The sequence below is a fragment of the Phascolarctos cinereus genome, unplaced genomic scaffold (genome assembly GCF_003287225.1).
Source record: "Phascolarctos cinereus isolate Bilbo 61053 unplaced genomic scaffold, phaCin_HiC Scaffold_1;HRSCAF=81, whole genome shotgun sequence".
NCBI lineage: Eukaryota > Metazoa > Chordata > Mammalia > Diprotodontia > Phascolarctidae > Phascolarctos > Phascolarctos cinereus.
The window spans coordinates 103712850-103735563 of NW_027555514.1; the positions used below are offsets into that span (position 1 = coordinate 103712850).

The following is a 22714-nucleotide window of genomic DNA, read 5'->3' on the forward strand; positions in this document are numbered from 1 at the left end:
GCTACATTTTCTTTGTCTTACCTCATCCAGCCTCTTTGGACTAAAAGCAGGAGTCAGCACACTTCTGACCTCTTCCCATCTCTTGTTCCTCAAAAACAGGATGCTGTCAGCAACTGGCTTGGTCTCCATCCCTGATATCTGGTCAAAAGGGACAAGCAAAAGGGTTCTGAGTAAAGCCAAGGCAGTCTATCTTTGCTGCAAGATGAGTTTATTATAAATGTCAGGGCTAAAGCCCATTAATGATCCACAAATTAGTAGACTGCTTGGGCAGAGACAGAGGAATGATCTAAGGGCTTGCTGTAAATGAGGCTCAAGATACATGAGTGAGGGCTAATGGGGTGATCACTGCTGGCTCAGATTCCAACCTTGTTGCAGTGTGCCCTTGATCACAGAAAATAAATCCTTTGTGGACTGCATTACTTGTTTTAGAAAAGATTGATTGAAAGAGCCTCCTTTGAAGCTAGAGACCAGCAGGGCAAATATCTCCTTAGCTTGGCTTTTAACTCCCGTAGTTTGGACAATGGGCTGCCCTTTCCTTGGATTTATAAGCTCAGGACAAGAGTGGATTGACAAATGTGTCTGGATCCAACAAGGAGCGGACACAGATTGGGGGGTCGATGTTAGTGGGTGAAGTGGTTCCAATAAGTTTCAGCTATTGACAAGCTATTCAGAATTGTCCTCTCCCATTCAAACCAGATGAGTCTGTTCATTTCTGAAAGCAACATTAGCCACTGGTACTAGGGAAGAGGGTTTGGGCTGATAGACTCAGATCTGCCTGTCCTCTTGCCCTGGGATGTTGGGGAGGTAGGGTTGTTGGGAACTTTTCAGTCCAATGGTCTATCTTCAGATAAGCAATAATATTAGCTTTTCCTTTTAACTGTTAAGGTCTTCTGCCTAACATAAACCCAACGCTAAATATTTGGTATAACCATATTTTATGAATTATTAGGGGAAGAATTGGATGGAGTGAAATAAGCCCTCAATGAAGAGTCCTGTTTTAAGTTCTGGCTTCAATTTTGTGTGACTTTGGGCAAGTCATTTCACCTTTCATTCAATTCCTTAAATGTTAAGCATCTACATTAGGAGTCACAAGGCAATGTGGCTGAACTCTGGGAGTACAAAGACAAAAGGAAAAACAATTCTTGCCCTAAGGAGCTTAAATTCTAGATTAAGGTGTGCATGGAGAGAGCACAGGGACTCTTTTTTTTTAATTTAGTATTTGATTTCCCCCCAGTTACATGTAAAAACAGTTTTTAACATTCGTTTTTTACAACTTTGAGTTCTAAATTCTCTCCCTTCCTCCCTCCCCAACCTCCCTCATTGAGAAGGCAAGCAATGCCATATAGGTATATATGTGTAGTCATGAAAAACATCCATAATAGTCATGTTGTGAAAGAAAACATAGACCAAAAAAAAAAATTCTCAAGAAAAATAAAGTTAAAAAAAAAGTATGCTTCAATCTGCATTCAGACACCATCAGTTCTTATTCTGGGAATGGGTAGCATTTTCATCCTAAGTCCTTCAGAGCTGTCTTAGATCATTGTATTGCAAGAATAGCAAAGTCATTTATAGCTGACCATCTTACAACATTGCTGTTACTTTGTACACACTCCATTTCATTTTGCACCACCAGCGCATGCAAGTCTTTCCAGGTTTTTCTGAGAGCATCCTGCTCATCATTTATTATAGTACAATAGTATTCTATCATAATTAAATATCACAACTTGTTCAGGCATTCCCCAATTGATGGGTATCCCCTCAATTTCTAATTCTTTGCCCTCAGAAAAGAGCTGCTATAAATACTTTTGTACATATAGGTCCTTTTCCTTTTTGTTTTTCATCTCTTTTGGGATACAGATCTAGTAGTAGTATTGCTAGATCAAAGGGTATGCATGATTTTTATAGCCCTTTGGGCATAGTTCCAAATTGCTCTACGGAATGGTTGACTCAGTTCCCAACTCCACCAACAATGCATTAATGTCTCGTTTTCCTTACATCCTCTCCAACATTTGTCATTTACCTTTTAGCCAATCTAATAGGTATGAGATAGTACCTCAGAGTTGTTTTAATTTGTATTTCTCCAATCAATAGTGAGTTAGGATATTTTTTCATATGTCTATAGATAGCTTTAATTAGATCATCTGGAAACTGATTACATCTTTTGATAATTTATCTATTGGGGAATGGCTCTTATTTTTATAAATTTAACACAGTTCTCTATATGTTAGAGAAATGAGGCTTTCATCAGAGACACTTGCTTCAATTTTTTTTTCACAGTTACTATCGCCAACTATATTTCTCTCCATCCTATTATCCCTCCCCTGCCTATTCTATTCTCTCTCTCCTTTCACCCTGTCTCTCCTCAAAAATGTTTTGCTTCTGACTACTCCTTTCCCCAATCTGTCCTCCCTTCTATCACTGCCCCCTTCTCTTATCCCTTCCCCTTCTACATTCCTGTAGGGTTAGATAGATTTCTATACCCCATTGCCTGCGTATCTTATTCCTTCTTTGAGCCAATTCTGATAAGAATAACGTTCACTCACTTCCCCTTCCCTCCCCCCTCTTCCCCTCCATTGTAAAAACTTCTTCTTGCCTCTTTTATGTGAAATAACTCACCCTATTCTACATTTCCCTTTCTTTCTCCCCACACATTCCTCTCTCACCCCTTAATTTTATTTTTTAGATATCATCCCTTCATGTTCAACTCACACCTGTGCCCTCTGTCTATATATACTCCTTCTAACTACCCCAATAATGAGAAAGGCCTTAAGAATTACAAATATTATTTTCCCATGTAAGAATGTAAACATCAACCTTATTAAGTCCCTTATGATTTCCCTTTCCTGTTTCCTTTTTTATGCTTCTCTTGAATCTTGTATTTGAAAGTCAAATTTTCTATTCAGCTCTGGTCTTTTCATCAAGAATGCTTCAAAGTCCTCTATCACTGAATATCCATTTTTTCCCCTTGAAGGGTTATACTCAGTTTTGCTGGGTAAGTGATTCTTGGTTGTAATCCTAACTTTTTTTGCCCTCTGGAATATCATATTCTAAGCCCTCCAATCCCTTAATGTAGAAGCTGCTAAATATTGTGTTATTCTGACTGTGGCTCCACAATATTTGAATTGTTTCTTTCTGGCTGCTTGCAATATTTTGTCCTTGACCTGGGAACTCTGGAATTTGGCTATCATATTCCTGGCAGTTTTCATTTTGGGATATCTTTCAGGAGATGATCAGTGGATTCTTTCCATTTCTATTTTACCCTCTGATTCTACAATATCAGGGCAGTTTCCCCTGATAATTTCTTGAAAGATGATGTCTAGGCTCTTTTCTTTTTATTATGGCTTTCAGGTAGTCCAATAATTTTAAAATTATCTCTCCTGGAGCTATTTTCCAGGTCAGTTGTTTTTCCAATGAGATATTTCACATTGTCTTTTATTTTTTCATTCTTTTGGTTTCGTTTCATTGCTTCTTGATTTCTCATAGAGTCATTAACTTCCATTTGCTCCATTCTAATTTTTTTTTTTTGGCGAGGCGACGGGGTTAAGTGAATTGCCCAGGCTCACACAGCTAATGAGTACAATGTGTCTGAGGCCAGATTTGAACTCAGGTCCTCCTGACTCCAAGTCTGGAGCTCTATCTACTGCTCCACCCAGCTGCCCCTCCATTCTAATTTTTAAGCAATCATTTTCTTCAATGAGCTTTTGGACCTCCTTTTCCATTTGGCCAATTCTGCTTTTTAAGATATTCTTCTCCTTATTGGTTTTTTGGACCTCTTTTGCCATTTGGCCTAATCTGTTAAGTTGTTATTTTCTTCAGTATTTTTTTGTGTCTCCTTTTGCCAAGCTGTTGCCTCATTTTTTATGATTTTCTTGCATCACTCTCATTTATCTTCCCAATTTTTCCTCTACTTCTCTTACTTGATTTTCAAAATCCTTTTTGAGCTCTTCCATGGCCTGAGACCAATTCATATTTTTCTTGGAGGCTTTGGATGTAGGAGCTTTGACTTTGTTATCTTCTTCTGAGTGTGTGTTTTGATCTTCCTCGTCACCGTAATAACTTTCTATAGTCAGAGTTCTTTTTTCTATTGTTTGCTCATTTTCCCAGCCTATTACTTGACTTTTAACTGTTTGTTAAAGTTGAGCTCTGCATCCAGGGTAGAGGGTGCACTGTCCCAAGCTTCATGGTTTTTGTGCAGCTGTTTTCAAAGACATTTCTTTTCCGAGGTGGTATGATCTAAGCAGAGGTGTTTTCTGTTCTCCTGGCCTGCGCTCTGGTCTGTGAGTGACCACAAACACTCTTTACTTCCCTGAAACTGGAGGGCCCCACCTCTACTGCTGCCACAAGCTCTGCTATGCAAATGCTCCTCCTCCCCCTGGGACTGCCACCCAGGACTGGGACCCAGATCCAAGTGTGGGCAAAGCAACAGAGTCCTGCCTCAGTGATAGCAAAGAGACCCCTATAATCTCCTTCTGACCAGTTATTCAACCCCTTTACCATCTGTGGGCTGGGAGTCCTGGAAGCATCCGCTGATTCAGTCATTCCCAAGGCCTACTCTTGGCCTGCTGGGGCCATGCTGTGCTGACCCAGCCTGTGCTGGACTGTGCTCCACTCCCACCCTGGAGCAACAGACCCTTCTTGCTGACCTTCTAAACTGCCCTGGTGTCTGTGGGCTGAGAGATTCAGAAACCACCACAGCTGCTAGCAATTCAGTTGCCCCTGGGCCTGCTCCAGCTCTGTAGGGCTCAGTCTGTACTGGACTGCACTCCTCTCTCAGCCTGCTGCAACAGACTTTTCCTGCCAACCTTGTAAGTTGTCTTGGGTTGGAAATTTGTTTCATTCCATCTTTTCATGGGTTCTGCTGCTCTAGAATTTGTTTAGAGGACTTTTTTTTAAAGGTATTTGGAGGGTTTTAGAAGAGAGCTCAGGCCAATCCCTGCCTTTACCATCTTGGCTCCGCCCACAGGATCATTGACTCAATCTTTTTTGGTGTGTGTCATGGACCCCTTTGTCAGACTGGTAAAGCCTGTTCTCAGAATCATGTTTTAAATGATTGAAGATGTTAAATTTAGTTAATAAGTTAAATCCATTAGATTGTGAGCTCCTTGAGGGCAGGGACTGTCTTTTGCCTCTTCTTGTATCCCTAGCTCTTAGCACAGTGTCTAACTCTTAATAAATGTTTATTGGTTGACTGACTGAAATTTCAGTTGGAGCTCAGTGAAAATAAAGATGCATTTTTTTCCACATCCAAATTCACACACACACTGAAATCTATTCACAGAACACCTGGACTAGAGGAATGAAGAAAGACTTCTCACAGTAGGGGAAGCAAGCGTTGGACCTTGAAGAAGAGATGGAAAATGGAATAGTATATAGACAGTTTGGCTGGAATAGAATGAGTCCCTATAGTATAGTAATGTGAAATGCTTGAGAAGGTAGGCAGGGCCAAACTGTGAAGGACTTTAAATTTCAACCTGAAGAGACTGTATTTTATCTGGGAGTTGAGGGAACCAGGGCAGCTAGGTGGTGTAGCAGATAGAGCAGTGGCCCTGGAGTCAGGAGGACCTGAGTTCAAATCCACCCTCAGACACTGGGTAAGTGTGACCCTGGGCAAGTCACTTAACCCCGATTGCCTCCAAAAAACAAACAAAAAAAGAGAGGGAACTGCTGAAGCTTCTTGAGTAGGCTGACATGGAAGACATCTATTAGGAAGGTTATTGGACCCCTTTTGCAGCAGATGGGGTGGAGAGGAGGAAGACTCTAGGTGGGGAGACCAACAAGGAGACTTGTTAGCTAGGGGGTGGCTACACAAGTAGAGAGATGGGATGGATGAGAAAGAAACTGGGAAGGAGAATTTGCGAGACTTGGCAACTTATTGGAACGGGGGTTGAAGAAGAATATAGACTTAGGGATGACCACCCAGATTTGAAGGCGGGTGATTGTAAAGATAATGGTGCCCTCAAGAGAAACTGGTGAGTTTCAAGGAAGAGGAAGCTTTTGGGTCTATAATGGGGAAAGGAAAATAGGGCTGTTGTGAGAAAAACTAGCACTTATATACGTACCATTTTAAGGTTTAGTGAAATGCTTTACAAATATTATTTTACTCTCATGACAATTCTGAGAGGTAAGTGCTATTATTATACCCACTTTATAGATGAGGAAGCTGAGGCAGACAGGTTAAGTGAGTTACTCAGGGTCACAAACTAGTGTCTGAGTGAGGATCTGAACTTAAGTCTTCCTGACTCCAGGTCCAGCACTCTAATGAGATATAGATAGATAGATAGATAGATAGATAGATAGATAGATAGATAGATAGATAGATAGATATACAGACAGATATAGATAGATGCATATATAGTACACATATATATCACTTTATAAATGTGTGCCTAATTATTTTATCCAAAAACAGAACTTTAAAAAAATTTTTTTAAGTTTCTTTAACTCTACAGATAATTTTATTTCTCTTTTGTACCTTGCGTCCTCCCTCACTGCACCTCACTCTACCACCAAGGAAGCACACATTTATTACATTCAGTAGATGGCTTGTAAGGTCCCTTCCAGCTCTCAGGCTACGATGGCTGTGATTTCTCTAGCTATCTTTGCACAGCTGGTAGTTATTCTAGGACCCATTTCATCTGTATAGCTTTTCTTGTCTTTTCCAAAGCAATTGGTCTCTGTTGTGTCAGGATTTCCCTTTGAACACTTTCAGGAATCAGAAAGCTTGGGTTCTAGCTCCAACCTGGCTTCCAGATCCCTACTAGACCTTAAACAAGCTAATTCTGACTGGGTCTTGGCTTTCATCAGTAAATTAAGGGGGAATCTCTGAATTTACACTGAAGTGTCTTCTATTTCTACCATTCTTTCTATGAGACTAATGTGTATGATTATTGATACTGTTGACATGTTGCTCTTCATCTGTCTCATTCTCTTTCGTATGTTTATTCTTAATTTTACATGGATCATCCACCTTTTCCATGGACCATGGGAAAAGACAAATCAATACTCTGTAGAGAGCTTGAGTGACAGCAATAGAAGGATGAAGTATAAAATGGGATTTTGGGGGGAATCCATATTTACAACAAATACCTTGCACCTTAGGCAAGAGGCTTGATAATTGAGTCAAAGGAGGTACAAAGACTTCAATGTCTATCTAGTGCTGGAAAACAGTCATATTCAGGGGAGAAAGCCCTTGAATCACTCCTCTATTTCAGATGGCCAGTGTAGATAGTATTTTCCAGTGTATTCAGCCAGCATCTCTCTTCACTGGAAACCCCACTGATCTACTACACCTCACTACAGACCTTCCTTGCTAATCTCCTGATATTATAGGAGATAATGAGAGCAAACTGGGCCATCAGCCAATACATTCTCTGAATGAATGATTCTGATTTCATCATCTGCCATGAAGTGCCTAAGAATGATTTTGTTTTTTTAATTTGAAAACAGTAGGTTCCAGTTACATTTTACTGTTCTATTTCATTTGTTTTAATTAATGATTTGAGAATTAGATATATCTATCACATGTGGTGTTTGACAGCTCAGGCCAATATTTTTGTTTCAGAGGAAGGAACAACCTTGGGCAACTTCCTTAACCAATGAGATGCTATAGTAAATAAGAGTCACTGACATTACTTCTTAGGAAATTATGCCCTCAGGGTCTAGTGGCCTCTGGCTCGATGGTTTGGCATGACTAGAAATGTTTATGAAAAACCCCAGCTAAGAGCTGGGGATTTGCTTTAGTCCCTAGAATTGATGATGTCTGGGGCAATGGATTGTCTCCTGAGCTATGTATTTGGGGAAATAGAATGACTTGTCTATGCCACTGACTTGATACTTGGCATGTATTTTTTATTTATTTGTATATGTGCAACCCCTACTCCTGTCCAAGGTTGGGATGATTTCCCAAGGGATGTCATTGAGGCTTTGAGTGCTTATAGGTGGAGGAGGAGATCCCTGATTGGCTGAGAGAGCCTGCATAAATACGGAAGAGACTTTTTAGAATTTAGAGAGTCCTAGAGGGGGGAAAGGAGATAGCTAGATGATGCTAGAAAGAGTGCCAGGTCTGGGGGCAACTAGGTGGTGCAGTGGATAGAGCTCCGCCCTTGGAGTCAGGAGGACCCGAGTTCAAATCCAGCCTCAGACACTTAATGCTTTCTAGCTGAATGACCTTGAGGAAGTCATTTAACCCTGACTGCTTCACCAAAAAAATAAAAAGTGCCAGTTCTGAAGTCAGGAAGACTCATCTTCGTGACTTCAAATCTGGCATCAGATTTGTTGACCCTGGGCAAGTCGATTAACCTAGTTTGCCTCACTTTCCTCATCTGTAAAATGAGCTGGAGAAGGAAATGGCAAAGCATTCCTGTATCTTTGCCACGAAAACCTCAAATGGGGTCACGAAGAGTCAGACGTGACTGAAAGGACTAAACAACAAGGGAGAGAAAAGGAATTCCAGAGAGAGGCAAGCCAAACTTTTGAATGGAATGTGGGACATCTCTCCAGAGCTCCAGACATACAGAGAAGCTGGCTCCTAACATATCTCTAAATTTCTAGCACCTGAAACACTACTAAGAGGAGATGCTTCATTCACCCCCATCATTCTTTCTCTTCAGTTGAACTGAGATCTTATCTTGCCACAGAAGATCTTATTTACTCTTGTATTCACTTGTCTACTCTAACCTGCCTAAAATCTCCAATTGCTGTTTACTGCTTACTTTGATAAAGAGGTATCAGTGATCATTTTTTGTATGATCAGTTCGGAAGAAGGGAGAAAAGCCAATGAGAGGATGCTTGGTGTTATAGACTCCTTTACAGCAACCATGGAAAGTAGCTTTTACAGTCATCCCTTCCACATCTGAGGGGTTAGGGGCATGGTGCCCCCACAATCTGGAAAATCTGCTTAAAATTTTTTGACTCTCTCTTCGTACCAGAGAAAAAGTCTGAATTTTTTCCTTTTCTTCTTCTTTCATAGAGTGTTTACATATATTTTATGCATTTCTGAGTTTCTAAACTTTTTCTGTGTCGTCTGCTGGCCTTTGCATGTTATGTGTAGCTTCCGCAAAGTTCCCAAAAAATTCTCATTTAATTTCTTATGCTGATATAGCGTGACATAGTGAAACCTTGATGGGGAAAGTCACGATGTGGAAGGGATAACTGTATTCTGAACTCAAAGTCAGAATACCATATCTCTAGCCTACAGATATTTGAGGTATGGCAGCTAGATGGAATTCTAACTCAACATCCTTCTCCAAGATAGGAAAGTGAAGGAATGATCACAGTGGCCAAGGCTGGGTTGGATTTTGTCCATTCCTCCTCATCTAGGCTTTTGAGAGGACAGCCACAGCCCTCCACCCACTCTCCACAAAGGTGGAAATCATAATCTCCCTTTGGATATTTCCAATGCCATCCCAGCTATCTATCCATGCAACACTAAGGCTAGGCATCTTATACTACATGTATGTACGTCTGTATTACATGTAGGTTCAAGAGTGAGTCCAGAGAATAATCATGTTCATGTTGTACATGTATATATACATCTTGTACATGCTGTACATACATGCATACATGTCACACATGTATGCATACAAGTTATACATGTATGCGTACATGTTGCTTTGCCCTAATAGAATGTAAGCTCCCTGAGAGTGCAGACTACTGCTTTCGTATTCCCAGCTCCTGGCACAATACATGGTACATAGTAGAGGGATTAAAAAATGCTTGTTTTGAGGGCAATTAGGTGGCACAGTGGATAGAGCACCAGCCCTGAAGTCAGGAGTACCTGAGTTCAAATCAGGCCTCAAACCAAACACTTGACACTTACTAGCTGTGTGGTTCTGGGCAAGTCACTTAACCCCAATGGCCTAAAAAAAACCCCAAAACAAAAAATGCTTGTTTAATTGAATTGAATCTCCAAAATTATAATCGAAGGTCATGAGTAAATTAGGGGGTCAATATAGGAAATGTGGGAAAATTTATTTACTACATAAGGATAGACTCTGGATCTGTGATTTCACTGGAATAGGTAACTCCCACATGTGGAAACTCCCTCTAACAATGCAAGCTGATGCCTTCTCTCTAACTTACAGTTTTAGAGAGTTGCCTGGAGCAAAGGTGTCAAATACTCATCCAAATGGCCCACAACACTCCCAGCCTGAATCAAATTAAAATGTAATTGGGCAATGTTTAACAAAATAAATACAGATACAATAAAACATAGATTATGTTAATATGTGGTTTTCTAAGTCAACATGCAACCCACAAGGGCCATAAGGATCCATTTCTGTATGGGTTTGTCACCACTGGCCCAGAGCCCCATGAGATTGGGTGATGTTCTCAGGATCTCAAAGCCAGTATGGGTCAGACGTGGGCCTTGAACCTCTGTCTTCACGGTCCCAGGTCCAGCTCTCTTTACACTGCTCTATGCTGTTTCTCTATCGATACAATAATAATACAACAAACAATGTGGTGCAACAGTTATTTACAAAGCGCTGTAAAATATGCAAAGCGTTGTGGTAGGAAATGGTGGGGGGTAGAAAAGTTAGATAAAATAGTATCCCTTTCTCTCAAGGAGTACAGAGTCTACTAGGCAAAGATTGCTGAGTATGAGATGTTTCCGAAGTGTGTACAAAGTTACAAAATTAAGCGTTGTATAATATCTGAAGGGGAGGGTTACTAATCACCCCAGGAAAATCAATCACTCAGTCAGTCAACAAGCATTTACTACAATCTAGGCACTGTGCTAAACTGTGGGTGTGCAAAACCCAAGCATTTCCTGCCCTCAAGGAGCTTATATTCTAGGGTGGGGACAATGTTCATAACTCAGTAATACAAGATAGATTCAGAGGAGATGCAAAGGAATCTCAGAAAGAATGGCACTAGCAGCTGGGGCACTGGGAAAGTCTTCCTGTACAAAGTGGGATTTGAGCTGAGTCTTGAAGAAGGTCAGGGAAGCTGAAGGGTGGAGGGGAAGGGGCAGAGCGGAGCATTCCAGGCATCGGGTATAGACAGTGCAAAGGCATACAGGTAGAGGGTGGATGAGGTATTTGAGAAACTGCAGGGAAGTAGCCTGGGTGGGGCAGAATCCCAGAGTGCATAGAGGAGAATGAGGTATAAGAAGGCTATGAGGTAGTAAGGGGCAAGGTTATAAAGAACTTGAAATGCCAAACAAAGGACTTTATATGTGCTCCTGGAGTTAAGAGGGCTACTGGGGAACCAGGGGGTGATATAGCCAGATCTACATTTTAGGAAGGGGAGGCAGCTAGGTGGCTCAGTGGACATACCTCTGGGCAAGGAGTCAGGAATCCTGAATTCAAATCCAGCCTCAGACACTTACTAGCGGTGTGACCGTAGGCAAGTCACTTAACCTCTGTTTGTCTTAATCCACTGGAGAAGGAAATGGCAAACCATTCCAGTGTCTTTGCCAAGAAAACCCCAAATGGGTCCAACGATGACTAAATAACAGCAAAACATTTTAGGAAAATCACCGCCAGGCATTTTCTCTGGCTGTCCCCCAAGCTCTACCTCTTCCATTCCCTGGCTTCCTTTAAATCCCAACTAAAATCCCACCTTCTATAGGAAATCTTCCCCAACCCCTCCTAATTCTAGGACATTACCTCTATTAATTATTTCATATTTATCTTGTATATAACTTACTTCGTGTGTTTCGTTGCTTGTTATCTCCCTCATTATATGGTAAGCTTCTTGAGAACAGGGATTGTCTTTTGCCTCTTTTTGTATCCCCAGCTTTTAGCATAGTGCCTGGCACATATAATAAGTGTTTAGTGACTGAATGAATGAACCTTGGCAGCTGAATAGAGGAAGAACCGAAATATAAAGAGACGAGACAAGGAGACCAGCCAGATAGCCATTGCAGCAGTCCAGTTGAGAGATGATGGGGGCCCCAAGCAGGTGATGGTTCCTTTTTGTTGTGTCCACATCTGAAGTATTGTACTCAGTTCGGGGTACAGTGTTTTAGGAAGGACATTTATATGGTGGAAAGTGTCCAAAGGAGGACAATCAGAGAAGACAAAAGACCTCAAATCCATACCACATGGAGATCAGTGTAAGGAAATGGAGATGCTTATCCTGGAGAAGGGAAAGATAGATGTCTTCAAGTACTTGAAAGGCTGTCATGTAGAAAGAGAATAATATTTGTTCTATTTGGCCCCAGAGGGTAGAACTAAGCATGGAAAATTGCAAATAAGGAAATAAAGGTCTGACTTTAAGGAAAAACTACCTAACAATCAAAGCCACCCAAAAGTGGGATGGGATACCTGAGGAAATGGTGGGTTCCTTCCCCCTGGTAATTTTTAAGCAAAGTCTAGATGACCATCTCTCAGGTTCATGGCAGTGGGCATTCTTTTGGGGACATGGATTGGTCTGTAGTAGATAGATGCTGAGGTCCTGTCTAACTGTAGTTCTGAAGTTCTGTGAACCCAGATCCTTTGATGCCAAATCCCACCACACCTCCCTTAACATTTGCACCATCTACTTCATTGGGTTGTATAAGCACTACATAAAAGTGAATTATTATTAGTGAGGATGCTTCATAAATAAAAACTGAGGAATGTGGCACTGTGGAAAGAGCACCAGGCTGTGAGTATGGAGTTTACCATTTTATGCCTGTATGATCTGAGGCAAGTTGCTTAGATTCCCTCATCCATAAACAGAAAAAAAAAAAGAGACATCATATTACATGATCTCTAGGGTGTGTTCCAGCTAGAAATCTATGCTCTAAATATTTTCCTCCCAGTAACTTTTACTTGTTTAATCCAGTTCAGCAACAAAGTACAAGTCTACAATCCTTCAAATAGTCGCGATAGAATATGTAATGGGGGTTGGAACATGCAGAGTGCCTCAGATGGTATCTTTCCATGAGGACAATTAGAGGACCTTGCTCCTTGGAGTCATGATAATATGTAAGAAAAATGCCTTGGAGAGACCGTCGAGTATGCCTAGACATTGTCACTGGTTCCCGTCTGCCAATCACTTAAGGAATGTGAGATTCTTTGATTGGATGAGGAGTCATTCAGAAGGTCATAGGGGCTTGCACCATCTCTCATTGCCTCAGTCCTTTCGATGGCCCTTTTCTCTCCTTTGCTGTCTGGTGAGAGGTCATGCTGTAAGGACATAGTCCTTGTTGCTTTCTCTTTAAGAAAAAGAGCTGTGGAAACCTAGAATTTAACTCTAAATTAGATTTTGCAATCAACTCATCATTGAAGCTCTGAGAAGCCTTTTGGATGAAGGCCATCAGAAGTTGAGATGAGGACTTATCTAGAAGTCATGCTGAATCAGGATACAAACTTGGTGGACTCATGCTATGTAGGAAAGGTGGTGGGGAGGAAAGTGTTTCTAGGGGCAGCTAGGTGGCCCAGTAGAAAGAGCAGCGGCCCTGAAGTCAGGAGGACCTGAGTTCAAATTTGACCTCAGACTAAACACTTGACGCTTACTAGCTGTGTGACCCTGGGCAAGTCACTTAACCCCAATTGCCTAAAAATTAAAAACAAACAAACAAAAAAAGGAAAATGTTTCTACATTTGTTCTTACTGTTTCTATATTTGTTCTTACTTTGAAATGAATTTGTAAAATTCATTTGTAAAAGCTAATTGGTATTAAATGAAACTAGGGCTAGTCACTGGGTGCTTAACAATGGAGAAAACACAACAGGCATGAGTTTCAGCCTTGATTTTAGGGAAGACAACCCATAAACCTTTCAGGATACCTAAGAGCCCTAGGGTTGAGGGAAGGGGCAGATGATTGTAGGATAGTAAGCCAGAGCATACTCACTATGAATAGAAATTTTTTTTTTTATCTTGGTCTCCTTGGGGCCTACTATAATGCCTGGCACATAGTAGGCACTTAACAAATTCTAGATGAAGTTGAACTATGTTTAATTTGTGCAGGCAATCTTTGTTTTGAGCCTTTGGATTATTATTTGATTTGCCCCACTCTGTATGCTTCTGTATTTACAGAATACAGGTTATAGTACTTGATTTTCCTTAATTTTCCCTGGTCAAGTCTTTCTATTTGCCTACTTTGTAATTGTTGCTCTCTCTTGGATTACTCCCTGGTGCCGTTAACTAATTAATGTATTTGTGCTGACTCATGGTGCTTATTGTGTAAAAAGGTCATGTTTACAATCACCCTCAGGTTGTCCCAACCTGCTTCTGCACACTTGCTGGTTGATTAATGCTCCAATTACAATGTGTCAGTGCATATCCCAGGGATCAGGGGTTTTGGGACACAGGGGAAACTGGACAAAAATGGTATATTGTTTTTTGTATGTGTCTTTTGCCCAATGAACAGCCAATTGTACCTGTTAGCAAGTGAGTGTAAGCAGTACCTTCCTTGGTTCAGCCCAATACCGCAGAGAAAACCTATCAGTTTTATTGATTCAGCTGGTAGAGTCAAGCTATTAGATAGATGATAGACAGATAGATAGACAGATGGATGGATAGAACATTTAGTAAGCATTTACTATGTTCCAGACTCTGTACTCAGTGCTGGAGTAGAAATACAGAGAGAGATATAATCCCTTCCCTTAAGGAGCTTACATTGTAATGGGAGAAGACAGAACATTAAGGGGTACTGGAAAGGACGGGGGGAGGGTTGTGTTTGTCCTTCATTCTGGAAGAGGACCATGACATCAGGCAGTTGATGACATGACTTGCAGTTGACTTTGATTTGAGTGAAGGAGGGCTGTGCAACGTCACCAGCCTCACTTTCTTCTCCAGAGCCATCTGGGTCCAGTGACAAGATATGGATCAGGTTGACTGGAAATGGCCCCAAGGGGGGAGGGTACCCACTCAGGGGCATTGTGAGGAAACTGAGGGGAAGTTTTGTGGAGGTCTGAGCCTTAGCAAGATAAGGCAGAAAGCTCCTCGATCAGAGCTGGGGGAACTAGGGACAGAGTCCAAGTTTCCTGGGGCCTTAGTATTTGTATTTTACCAGTATAGATTTATAGCCAGCAAGTAGTAATACCTTACAAGGAGTTTGCACTAATCTTTTCTGAGATGAAAGTAAGGAATGAAATGTGTGTAAGACACCAAGTGTTGTGTTTCAAGGGAAGAAGCTGCAGAGACTTGTGGTTCCCTGGGCATCACTTGACTCCACTCAGCTTCAGTTCTGTAAAATGGGGGTAATGATAGCATTTACCTCCCAGGGTTGTTGTGAGCATCAAATGAAATAGAATACATACAGCTTTCTGCAAATCTTAAGTGCTATATAAATGCTAGCCGTTATTATTGTGGCCAAAATAAGGTGGTGACGTAGATCATTAGTAAAGCAAGAGAGCAGATTCGACGTTTATCCTGGAAGATTTAGGAATGTTGTGAGGGTGAAATGATTTAATAAATATCACGAATTCTGCAAATATTAAAGCACTGTATAAATGTTAGTTGTTCCTATTATTATTATTATCATTAATTATGTAAGAATATTTTTGTTTTATATCATCAGGTGAAATCTAGTTCTCAGCTCTATGCCCAAATACAAGCAAAACAAATGATAATTGGGTATGAATACATGTAGGCAGGGAGCAGCTAGGTGGCAAGTGCATATGAAGTCAGACACAACTGAAAGAAAAAGTGACTGAACAAAGAAACTTAGCGAGGGGGTACAATGGATAGAGTGCTGGGTCCTTCTCTTCCTGAGTTAAAATCCAGACTCAGACATTTATTAGCTATGTGACCCTGGGCAAGTCGTTTAACCCTGTTTGCCTCAGTTCGTCCTCTGTAAAATGAGCTGGAGAAAGAAATGAACCACTCCAGGATCTCTGCCAAGAAGACCCCAGGTGGGTTCATGGAGAGTCAGATATGAATGAATAACAACTCAACAACAATAAGAACAGATGAATGAATGAATGAATGAATAGATAAATAAATAAAAATTTACTAGGTGCCTGTCATGTTATGTGCCTATGATTAGGCTATAAAGAAAGAAAATGAAACAGTCTGACCTCAAGGAGTTTACATTCAAGTGGGGTTTATTGGAAGGGCTGTACACATGGAAGAAGTGATAGAGGTCTTGTTCTGTGCTGTCCAACCAGAACTACTAAGTAAATGTTTATGGGAGGTAAATAATGAAATCACATATTTCTAGTTGCAAAGAACTCCAGAGGTCATCTAGTCCTACCCCTTCTTTTCCTAGATGAGGAAACTGAGACCCAGAAAAACTGCTTTTGATGCAAAGACAACAAAGGACACAATTTCTGCATAGAAGAAGCTAGTACCTCCTATTTTCTGAATAGAGGTTACCAATAATTTGAATATGAATTTACCTTGACAAGACTGGAACTGTGCAATGATGCTATTCGGCATGTTTACAGCTTTAAAAAGGAATACCCACGGAGGCTGTTCAATTTGTATTTTTCTTCCATAAACTCAGGATCTTGTTTTAGACTGCCTCATTACCATCTTCTAGTAGCAGTGTTCCCTCCACCTTCTCCTCCCACACAGCGGAGGAGGTACCAGTATTTACTCCGTTCTAGTGGAAAGATCCAGATGTCATAACACCAAATACAGCCCAAAGGCCACCTCTGCCTCCCTCACTGGGCCAGTGAAAGCCAGCTGTACAGATGATTCGGTCTTATTTTCTAGAGCCTTTCAAAGATGTCTCCGCCCCACCTGCTGCCCCTAAGCAAATACCAAGGACAATAGGGGCCAGGGGATGTGGCAGGAAGAAAGTCTTTAATGTAGCTGCTGCTACTCTGAACTGACCTGGCAAGTAGTTGCCCCCCACTGAATCCAAGGAAGAGGGTGGGTATCACTAAAGAGGGTGAAAAGGAGACTCTCTAGGGTACTGGCTAATATCTTCAAATTAAATCAGACTGCTGTATAAGTGGAAGACTAAGGAATTGGAGCTCGGAATGAGGGGCAGGATCAAGAAGGTTGATCTCAGAGAGACCAATACTAGAAGCAGGGCAAACTGAGGGAGACTTGTTCCTATGATTCATGCTGGCTTTCCAGTTCCCTTCAGTGGCATGAGTTGAATAGAAAGATGAGGATGGATAGATTAGGAGTTGGTATAGGGAAGTGGGGTCCTCCTATCCTGGGGAAGATGGGGTGGAACAGACAAGGAAAATGTGTCCCCAGCATATGTTCATAGCAGGTACCTAGATGTGGTCTGGTGGGAGGGACCTCAAAGGTCAACCCCTTTATGTTACAGATGAGGCAGCTGAGGCCCAGAGAGGTGACTTTGCCCAAAGTCACAGAGCAAAGCTGATGTATGAACCCAGTCACCCGGCTTCCAAATCCAGTGTCTGTAAAAGAAGGGCTTTGTATTAGATGAGATTTAAGTTTCCTTCTAACCCTAGTCCCATGATTCCGTGAGTAAACTGTGCATGATTCCTAAATGTATGTTTCTTGTAATGCGATTTGTGGTAATAAGGTTTCATCATAAAATTGTCCTCTCCCCTTATCTTCTTTGTCCACCTTTGCTGTCCTTTTAATTCTCATGCTTCTGATAACCCTATCTGGGGAAGAATATATACAGGTATGTGTGTGTGTACATACGCGCGTGGCCTAGTGGTGAGTCATCTTGAATACGAGTTTGTAACTTTGGGTGACAAGATATTTCATAGGGTAAATGAAAGTTTGGCAGCAGAAATATTTTTTTTGAATTTTAAAAATGAGTTTAAAATACATACAGCTTAAAGCATCTCAGATTTTGCTTTTTAAATTTTAAAAGGTAATTTTAAAACATCACCATTGTCACTACCATCAACATCAGACACATATTGAGCACTTCTTTTGGGTAAGACATTGTCCTAGGCATTGTATGAAGTCAACATAATTTCTTTGGAATTATCAATACTACACAACCATTTTTTTTAACGTATAGAAACCTCAGCTTATGACCTGAAATTTTAAAATCCCCTTGAGAGCATTGCCCGCCATTCTCATTGTCCCAAGTTGCAAGGTACATACTGGTTTTTTTTTTAGAAGATACAATTTACAAAAGGATCATAGGATGGAGACGTAGAAGGGACCCTAGAGATCCAGTCTAATCACATCATTTTACACAGGAGGAAGCAAGCTAAAAGAGGTAAAATTACTTATTTGTTGTCACTAAGTACTAGATACTATCAAAGCCCTAACTAGCGATTCTGGCCCTAGTTTAGTTTCCCAGGCCAATCACTCCTAAAAGTCCCTGTGTAAACAACATGAAATGCACCCTCAAATCAATTTTTAAAGATAAATTAAGTGGAAAAATAGAGATAAAGGAGGGAATCATAGATCCGTGGGTATATCTTTAGTAGGAAGTCTATTGATCAGGGAAGAAACAAGGCAGGATTGGGTTGTGGAGGAATTGACCTAGGAGTGACATCATTTTCTCTCCCCTACTTATGACTCTGAGTAAAGAGATTCCATTCCAAGTCTTTTTGTGTTAAATCCAGTGCTCATTCATCTAGACCAATCAGAATAAGATTATTTTTATAAAATAATATCACCTGCTGTGTTTGAAATGGGAATCAGTTTTCCAAATTTTGAGCTCTATAAGAATTTTTGAAACATCCGGAAGAATTATCCACATAAAACCCAAGGTCTCAGGCCAATATTCAGGGTTTTCCTTGGAAGCAGATGGAAAAGACTAATATACTGTTGATAAGATTGTCAATTGGCTCAACCATTATAGAAAGCATTTAGAAATTACTCTAAAAAGTGACTAACATGTTTATAACTTTGATCCAAAGATCCCACTTCTAGCCACATATCTGAAGTCTGTCAAACATAGAAGGAAATGTCTCATATAGTAAGAAACAGAGCTAAGTACTCTTTATAAAGCACACCAATCTATTCATAACAAGACTTTCATGGTAGCAAACAACTGAAAAAAAAGTTGATGCTCATTGATTGGGCAAATACAGAAATGAAATGGAAGATTACCATTCCATAAGAAACTGTGAGAAATAATTCATTTGGACACCCACTCTCTTCCAATCAGTATTAATCAGTTTTCTATGGTCTATCAGTTTCTATCTATGTTTTATGTTTCTATCATTTTCTAAGTTCTGTACGTTAGGCCCCAGAGTTGTGAGCTACAGATTGAAAGTTCCTGCTTAATCATAGGAAGCTAGCTGGAGGACCTCTACCCCTATTTTTAATTGTTCTGGTGGCCAAGCCTGCGTGGCAGAGGTAACTCAATTACATGGAAAGTCCTCCAACTTATTTTTGTACCTCCGGACCATTCTCTCTTGTCCAACATGAACAGGTGACCATCTTATGACCATCTTATGACCACTTAGTCAGCAGAGATGCCCCGTGCTTTGCCCAACTGGAGACTCCCCTGCTAACATACCATTTCTAGCTGATGCATCTTTTTTGGGCCCACAGAGCAATGTCTATTAACCAATAGGATTCTGTATTTTCTGTGGCTCTTTCAGAGTGTTCGGGTATCAAATCTGGTATCAAGTGTTATAAAAATAAGGCCCTGGAAGAAGGGAGCATTCCAGATCGTGAGGAAGATCTGAGGTCTAATTCATTGGAGGGGACCATGGACCCTTTAATATAGTGCCATTGGCTAAGAATTCTGCCTCAGTCTCTTTTATTATAGGTTGGACAATTTTAATCCCCACAAAACAATAAATATGAAGAATTCATATATATGTATAATATATATGATATATAAAGTGTATTTATATATATATATATATATATAAATGGATGAGGAAAGCAATGAGTATAACAGGGTAAATGGAAAGAATAAAAGCATATTGCTGAACTCTGTGAAATTATAATGAGCAAGCTTAGCCCCAGAGAAGAGACCAGAAAATGTACCTGCCTCCCTTCTTTATAGGGTGGGGGACTTTGGGTATAGAATATTGCATGTCAGACTCAGCTGATGTGCTGGTTAGTCTTGCTAAACTGCTTTTTTTCCTCTTTGTTTTCTAGTTCTTAATTACTAGGAATGACTATGTGGGTAGGGCAAGGGTTCTTAACCCAGGGTCCCTAAGCTTGTTTTTTTTAAAAAATAGTTTCATAACTGTATTTCAATATAATTGGCTTCATTCATAACCCTACATATGTTATTTTATACATTTAAAAACATTATTCCAGGAAGGGAACTGTAGGCTTCCCCAGATTGCCAAAGGGGTCCATGATTCAAAAAAGGGTAAAAAAACTCCTGGGGTAGAAAGGGACAGATATATTTAGAAATGAAGGTGATATAAAAAGAAAATACAGCTAAATAAAATTATAATAAAAGAAAAAAGATAGAAGAGTCCCTGGTGACACTTAAAAAGACAGAAGTGCTTTTGCCACTCATTCACTTCTTTTATTTTCTTCTTTAATAACAAAAATCTGTATGCTATTTCCTCTGCCCTTCTACCTACTGCACAATGAATTTTTCTTCTTTGAGGAGAAGCTATATTATGTAAGGAAAACACAGTGCTTGTTTGCTTTACAAAGTTAAAAGTTGGAGTTTTCTGCTGAATCAAGCCTCTAGTAAAGACTAGAATATATATATATATATATATATATATATATATATAATATATAGCCATTTTCTTTTTTTTGTAAGTAGTATTTTATTTTTTCCAATTTCAACACTCATTTTTATAAGATTTTGAGTTCCAAATTTTTCTCCCTCCCTCTCTTCCCTCCCCTCTCCCATAGATGGCAAGCAATCTGATATAGCTTATACATGTGCAATCATGGAAACATATTTCCACATTAGTCTTGTGAAAGAAGAAGCAGAACAAAAGGAAAAAAGCTACCAACCCCCCCCCAAAAAGTGAAAATGATATGCTTCAATCTGCATTCAGACTCTATCAGTTCTTTCTCTGGATGTGGATAGCATTTTCCATCGTGAGACTTTTGGAATTGTCTTGGATCATTCTATTACTGAGAAGAATTAAGTTGATCATAGCTGATCATCACACAGTGTTACTGCTTTATAAAGTCTTTTTCAACAAGGCTTAAAAAATACTTTTGTGATGTTCTGGAAGGTAGTGTCAGAGGAAAATTTGAGTATTCAAAATCAATAACACTTAGCACCACTCCTGGAAATATTTTAGGGCTCATGAGGGAATTGGTGCCTTTAAAAAACTCATATTTCATAACTGATACTGTGCAGAACCCTTGAAAAGACTTTTTTTTTTAAAGAACTGGTATAACCTTATTTGTCTGGATTGAATGGATCTGGCCACAATCCAGATGTATGAAAATCTGAATATTTGGAGAGATGTTTCAAGGCCTTTTCCCAGTGTTGGAAGAGGAGTGGGAGAAATCTCACGTAGAAAGAGCCATGTCATTGTATAAGCGCATTGTGAAACATCTCCAGCAGGCAGAGAACAGGAGAGTCAGGAGCAGTCTACTCTGAGGCATAGTTGCTTAGCCTACATAGTGAAATTCTTCTAATAAAAATCTGTTTGGACAAAGAGGGATCAAAATTGGATTTATGATGCAAGGAGGTTTTATCATTAGGAAAATAGCCAAAATAATCACATTTAAAACAAAAATATCCACAACCACATGATTATCTCAATAGATGTGGGGAAAGCCTTTGAAAGAGTACAGGACTTATTGATACTAAAAATCCTAAAAAGTATTGGCATAGAAGTACCTTTTGTAATATAAAAAGTATCCATCTGAAACCAAAAGCAAGCATCATACGCAATTGAGATACACTATAACCTTGCCCAATAAAGGAGTAAAATAAGGATTCCCTCTCTTCCCACTATTATTTCAGTCAGTCAGTCAGCCAGTAAGCATTTATTAAGCACCTACTATATGACAAGCAGTATGCTAAGCGCTGGGGATATAAAGAAAGGCAAAAGATAGCCCCTGCTCTCAAAGAGCTCAAAATCTAATGAGGTAGACAACAAGCAACAGCTATGTACAAACAAGGGTAAATAGTAAATAATCAACGAAAGGAAGGCATTAGAATTAAGGGGGGATTTGGGAAAGGTTTCCTGGAGGCAGTAGATAGAGCACTGGGTCAGGAATCAGGAAGACCTAATTTCAAATCTAGCCACAGACTCTTACTAGTTGGGCAAGTCACTTAAACTATATTTGCCTCTGTTTCCTCAGCCGTAAAATGGGGATAATAATAGCACCTACCTTACAGGGTTGTTGTGAGGATTAAATGATATAATAATTGTAAAGTGCATAGTACAGTGCCTCACACATAGTAAGCATTATATAAATGTTAGCTATTATTATTGTTATTATTAGAAAATGGGATTTTAGATGGGATTTGAAGGAAGCTAAGGAGGCCAGGAAGTAGAGATGAGGATAGAGAGCATTTCAAGCATGTAGAACAGCCAGTGAAAATGCCCAGTATATTGTTTGAGGAACAGCAATGAGGCCAGTGTCACTGAATAGAAGAATATATGAAAGGGCATAAGGTTCATAAGAAGACTGGAAAGGGTTGGGGTAGGTCATAAAGGGCTTTGAACATCAAATGGAGGGGAGTCCATTCCAAATAACTACAAAATATATAAAATATGTGGGACTCAGCCTACAAAAGCACACAAAATACTTTTATAGATTCAACTACAAAATGTTCCTTAAAGAAATAAAGAGCAACTTAAATAGCTAGAGGAATATTGAATGTCCATGGCTGGGCCAGGCCAATATAATAAAAATGACAACACTACCGGAGTTATAATTTTAATGCTATGCTAATCAAATTATCAAAAGAATATTTTATGGAACTCAATAAAACAGTAAAATTCATTTGGAAAAATAATATGTCTAGAGTATCAAGGGGAATAATG

At 40.0% G+C, this 22714-nt stretch overlaps 1 protein-coding gene across 3 annotated transcripts in view; it reads right to left on the reverse strand.

Moving 5' to 3' along the window:
• The window catches only part of TBXAS1 (thromboxane A synthase 1), a 238005-nt gene that overhangs the window by 137690 nt on the left and 77601 nt on the right, over window positions 1-22714 (reverse strand). For all 3 annotated transcript variants that reach the window (XM_020997953.2, XM_078153401.1, XM_020997954.2), the window contains one exon: window positions 22-138. In XM_020997953.2, the coding sequence (XP_020853612.1) occupies window positions 22-138 (117 nt within the window). The remainder of the gene's footprint in view (window positions 1-21; window positions 139-22714) is intronic.